Here is a 5,910-nt window from a genome sequence, read left to right as displayed (position 1 = left end):
TGGGTCCACCAACTTGTTCCCATGTGCCTGGAAGTAGGCCCACAGTACTAGCGGCCCTTCCACGGCAGATCTGGTCCAGGGGGCAGGAGTTCAGATAATCAGGTGGTTTCTGCTGCGCAGATAGCCCAGCTAACCACCAAGCAGGTGGTTTGGCTGCGTTTACTCTCTTTTTTTTTGATAGATTTATCTGCTTCTACTGCGGCCGTTTGGTAACGTTGCGTTGCTGTTTGCCCTTGATCAATCATTTCATTTTGAGTTTTGAAGGTTCTTTAATTTTGTAAAGTACTTAACTCTCTCTCTCTCTCTCTAAAAGTTCAGTAAATGAAAATATTTTTTTTGATGGGGGCAGTCAATGAAAGTACTTAACTCTGAAAGTAGGCGCAAGACAAAGGGCTGTAGTGCTAGCGGTACTTCTACAGCACAAGTTGTTTCGGGTATTAAGTTGTGTTAGGGAATTTTGACCATTAATTTATGGTATTAAATGAAGTCAGTTTGCAAAACTAACCCCACAACTCATGTGCTACTTCACGAGAGGAATCTAATGAGGCCTTTAACTGCACTATTAGAGGATGGTTACTGTAGCATCACTGCATCACTATAGCTAATCATGAATTCTTTTGGCTCATTAGATTTGTCACGTAAAGTTGCACCCATCTGTGAAAAGATTTTGCAAATAGACTTTGTTTAGACTTTCATGCACGAATGATTCATTGAATACTGTTCATAGCAAAAAAAAAAACAACCAAACGGGGCAGAAGGGCTGTCTGGTCCCAAAAGGTGCTGTTGTTTCTCATGGGTGATTGCGCAGCACAGCACCCATCTCGATCCAGTTTTGCTGAGTTATTACTGGTCAGCTCACCAGCTACTCAGGTTTATGTTCTTCCACAGCTGCATCCTGCAGGTTGTCCTTTGTGCATGGTGCTGGAGAATTTGGCCCTCGCCAGTCATTTTTCTCTTAGCATTATTTGCTCGGAAATGTGCATAATTCAACCATTCAATTGTCTCTATATGAACTTGTAAAAAGTGAAATGATAAAGCACATTAAATTGGTTCAACTCAAATTTATGATAAGCTACTGTCTGATCTTAAATGTTGCCAAAGTTAGAGAAATTCCAGCAAAATATGAGGTCTGCTTCTATTTTTTATGGGCTTCCAAATTTGCGTCAACTCCAGCAACATTTCTCAATTCTAATTTATAATAGAGGGTTCTCTAGATAAACCCTAGAAATGGAGATGAAGGAAAGGATTTGGGAGACTTCCCACAATAAAAGGGTTAGTAGAAGGTCTACTGATGAAGTCCATCTTTTTATTTAACCCTCTAAATTTAATATAGGGATCTGTTTAGAGGGTACATTGTGTCAGCATGGTAGGTTATCCTGCTCGATGCAACCACTACTCTACGAAATTAAGGTCCACACGATGATACATGTCATGCCAGCACCGCAGGATAAGAAGGGTTTGTATGATGGGCATCACGGTCATGATAAACATTGCTAGAGTCTACTGCATTTTTTTTCAGAGATAGAATCTCCATAATTTAGTTCCATTTCTTGTAGTTGATTTGATGATTTCTTATGCTCAAAATAAGTAGGTATCTTCTTGCTTTGGCACCCAAAATTACTATTTTTTAATTCAGTTTTCTATAGTTACGCCGAATGTGAATCAAACAACCAAGATTTTGTAACTAAATATATCGGTGAATCATATAATACTAAAAGGGACAAAATTATATTTTTCTAACGTAAAAACAACAAATGTATATTGGTGAACCCAACAAACAAAGACACGCAGAAGATGCTTTTAACATAGGAAAAATATTAAATATTCTTGGCAAATCCAACGGCAGAGATCTTATGTTGCTGGCATTGGCTATCGTGATTGATCCACATGTCATGTGTGTAATCTGTCTTACAAGGAAATGGATCGATCGAATATACAACAGAATAATCTATTTCCATCAGTAGAGGTAGGGATTAGCATATATTAACAACCTCCGAACAGGCCAAAAGGATAGCACTTGAAGAAGAGGAGAGACTAGGTGTGAACAGAACAACAAGAGGGAGGAGAAGTACTAAGCCAAGGATGTGAGGGTGAGGGGTAGCCTGCGATGACGGCGGTGGAAGGCATGGACGAGCCCCAGATCAACTTTAGGATGTCGGTCTCCTTGTTCCATTGCGGAGCTTGCTTCCGTCCCCTGAAACCTCCCACGTTCAAGGTGAGTTTGATCTAAGTGGTCGTTCGAGATAGGATGACTACTGGTGCAAATCTATCTATAGATCTATCTTTTTTTTTTGAGGGGGTCTATAAATCTATCTTATATTTATAAAAAGTTTAAACAATTGAAATCCTTTTCTACCAAGATTAGGCTCACTTTACCTCTTATTATGGAGGGCTTTGTCAAGCCAAAAGGTTTGACGAAAGAGAGCGAGGGAAGATTGATTTCGTCAATGTTTTTCACCAAAATTCTAATACTTTTTACACCACAATTGAAATCCTTTCCTACCAAGATTAGGCTCACTTTACCTCTTATTATGGAGGCCTTTGTCAAGCCAAAAGCTTTGACGAAAGGGAGCGATGGAAGATTGGTTTCGTCAATATTTTTCACCAAAATTCTAATATTTTTTACACCAGCAATTTTCTGTACTCATCTCTTGTATATGCATATTATTTCTTTTGGCACACACTTTACTTTTCTTTGCGCATGCATTCACCCATAATTCGCGTCATTATTTGTTTTGGAAGGATAATAATTGACATAATTATTTATGGAGGAAAAATAATGATGTATTTTTGGAAGAAAAATAAATGACATCGTTGATTGATGGAAGGAAAATGACATCCCCAATAGTACAGTAAATTTTTGAAAGTTTCGAATTGTTTTGAAATGTTTGTAGGACTAGCGGAGATGTACGTGCCGTAGGCACATATTTAATTTTCATTCCTTCAAGCACTAATATCATTTATTTTTTCTTCCAAAAAAATACATGTCTTTCTTTTCCTTCCATAAACAATGCTATCAACTATTATCCTTCCAAACAAATAATGATGCGAATTATGCGTGAATGCATGTTCAAAGGAAAATAAATTATCACTACTACAAAAACCATTTTCGGAGGCGGGCAAAAACGATTTTCGGAGGCCGGCAGCCAAAACGCCTCCAATCTATTGTCACGGCTAATCTACATTTACGGAGGCGGACGGGTGACCGCCTCAGTTAATAAAAAAACCTGTGGATGAGCCCGCCGAGCCCATCCACAGGGTGCTGCCGCCGCCGCTCGCTGGTGGAGCGCCACCGCCGCCTGGGGCTCTCCGGGAGGGAGCAACGCCGCCGTGCGGCCTTGGCCGGCCGGATCCGCGCGCAGCGGCCTCCCCGAATCCGTGGCCGGGGGCTGCCGCCGAGCCCCACAGCAGGCCGCCGCCGGAGCAGGGGAGGAGGACGAGGAGGAGGATCCGGGGAGGCCGCCGCGCTTGCACCCGCTGGATCCCGCCCGCCTGCTCCGCGCCTCGCGCCGCCGGCCGCCCTACTCCGAGCTCGCCCTGCCGGATCCCGCCCGCCCTGCTCCGAGCTCGCTCCCGCCGGATCCGGGGAGGCCGCCGCGCTTGCATCCGCCGGATCCCGCCCGCCTGCTCCGGTGTCACCGGATCTGGCTTCCATCGCCTGCGCCCGCCGAATCTGCGAGGGAAGGGGCACCGCCGGCCACTGGGTTGGAGATGGGAGAGAGTGGAGTGAGAGGTGAGGGAGAGAGAGTGGTGGAGTGAGAGGAGGGGGCGCCGCGCCATGATGGTGGGGAGGGCACCGCCGCATCTCTTGGGTGGGGAGGGGCACTCGGGAGGGGAGGGGGCCGAGAGAGAGACAGAGAGAGAGGAGTGGGGGAGTTAGGGTTTCTGTGTTGGTTATATATTGGAGATGGTAATGGCTGGGGTGGGCTAGCGGGCCAGGCATGATTTACCGAGGCGGTTGTGTTAGAATGCTTGCCTCGGTTAATGTATTTACCGAGCCAGTTACGTTACAATGACCGCTTCGGTTAATAAATATTAATCGAGACGGTTATTTTAAAAGAAACCGTCTCGGTTAATTGATTTTGCGAGGCGGTTTTTTAACCGCCTCGGTTAATAAAAAATGACCGCCTCGGTTAATCGCATGCATTAACCGAGGCGGTTAAAAATCGTGCCCGCCTCCAAGCCTGTTTTAAAACACCTCGGTTAATCAGATTTTATAGTAGTGTATGCGCCAAAGGAAAGTAATACGCAAGTACAAGAGGTGGGTATAAAATATTCCTAGTGTTAAAAGTATTAGAATTTTGATTGAAAATACTGACGAAACCAATCTCCCCCTCCCTGTCGTCAAACCTTTTGGACTGACAAGTGGGGGGTTCTCGTGAGGGGTAAGGTGGACCTCATTCTGGTGGAAAAAAGTTTCGATTGTTTTAACTTTTATAGTATATAGATAGACTATGTACCGATGATGCCTATTTCAGAAAGCTGCAAATATATATTTTGATATTGCGATGCACACACTACAACTTGCTCACCATGACATGGTCATAGGCCTACCTACCATGGTGACAAATTGTGGAGGTTGTAGTTTGTGCAACGTGATGCTAGAGAATAGATTTAGTTTTCTGAAATATGACAAAAACATGTCAAGACAGTTATAGGTTTTGGATATTTTGTGCGGATTCTAGAACTTGGTTGTAAACATTTTTCCGGTCTATATATCGCCGTGATAAGCGGTTTGCATGCAGTGTGAGGCCCGGCACCGCGTGTGCGGCACCTGCCGCGACAGCCACAGCCAGGTCTGCAACCGCGCCGCGCACCTACGCCGCCTGCGACGGGGAGGACGCCTTCTTGCAGGACGCCAAGCTGCCGTGCGCGTACAAGGAGTTCGGGTGCGAGAGCTACGTCGTCTACCACAAGGAGGCCGACCACCTCCGGGCGTGCCCATGGGCGCCCTGCTCGTGCCCGGACCACGGCTGCCGCGTCTTCACCTCGCCGGCGCGGCTGCTCGAGCACCTCGGCGGCCGCCACTCGTGGCCGGTCACCGGCGTGAGCTACGGGAAGCCGTGCAAGCTGCCCGTGCCGCCGCCGCAGGGCTGGCACGTCCTCGTCGGCGGAGAGGACCGGTGCGTGTTCCTCGTGTCGGCGTCCGCGCTCGGCGCGGCCACGGCGGTGTCCCTGGTGTGCGTGAGGGCGAACGGCGACGCGGCGGCGGCGGGGGCGCCGCAGTTCGAGTGCAGGATCTGGGTGGAGGCCCCGGGCGCCAGCGGGTCCACGGCGATGATCGCGTCCACGGTAAGGAGCAGCAGCCTGTCTCGTGGCTTCGTGGCGGCTGACCAGGACATGTTCTTGGCCGTGCCGCCGGAGCTGCTGCACGGCGCGTCCGGCGAGACGCCCATCCTCTCGGTTCGCATTAACAAAGTCCGTGATGCTGCAGACTCCAGTACTCGAGCCGCAGCAAGGAGCTCCAGGAGACTGCAGTAGCGAGGGTCCAATGCTGGGTTGCCATGGCTCAATTGCTGTATTTATACATGTACTTTCATTTATAAAAACTTGACCTGCGGGGGTAAGACCGCCCCCACGGCATTGTTTGAGAGGTAGAATGACCTTCTTACAGCAAGCCAAAAAAAACCCCGAACCTCTGCCCCACCCGTACACGGGGGCCCGTCGCCTTATGAGTTAGGCCGGGCTCCACAGTGCTTTGGACATGTGGCAGGCGAAGGAGTTTTTTTACCCGCAGGCGGAAATTCGTCCCGACCAGAGATCGAACCCACAACCTGCGGGGTGCCGCCGGACTGCCGTGACCAACTGGTCCGACATCCTTTGCGTACTTTCATTTATACATGTACCTGGTTCAAACTACTGTGCTACTTTTCATGTGAAATTCCACCAAACTAATGCTTAGAGAACCTG

The 5,910-nt window shown here is 47.8% G+C and overlaps 1 protein-coding gene across 1 annotated transcript; it reads left to right on the top strand.

The window, feature by feature from the left end:
* The first annotated feature begins 2,107 nt into the window (after nt 1-2,107).
* Nucleotides 2,108-5,481, top strand: LOC120709661. Its single transcript, XM_039995334.1, has 2 exons — nt 2,108-2,215; nt 4,732-5,481. The coding sequence occupies exons 1-2, from the start codon at nt 2,108-2,110 to the stop codon at nt 5,479-5,481; spliced, it is 858 nt and encodes a 285-aa protein (XP_039851268.1).
* The last annotated feature ends 429 nt before the right edge of the window (nt 5,482-5,910 follow it).

The sequence above is a fragment of the Panicum virgatum genome, chromosome 5K (assembly GCF_016808335.1).
Source record: "Panicum virgatum strain AP13 chromosome 5K, P.virgatum_v5, whole genome shotgun sequence".
Taxonomy (NCBI): domain Eukaryota; kingdom Viridiplantae; phylum Streptophyta; class Magnoliopsida; order Poales; family Poaceae; genus Panicum; species Panicum virgatum.
Note: the sequence above shows the minus strand (reverse complement) of the source record. Positions and strands in the feature narration are given on the sequence as shown.

Bases quoted from the DNA above. Each gene is read 5' to 3' on its own strand.
- LOC120709661 (XM_039995334.1), top strand. From the start codon at position 2,108: ATGACGGCGGTGGAAGGCATGGACGAGCCCCAGATCAACTTTAGGATG. The intron at 2,216-4,731 runs GTGAGTTTGATC...CGCCGTGATAAG, and splicing joins TGAAACCTCCCACGTTCAAG to CGGTTTGCATGCAGTGTGAG.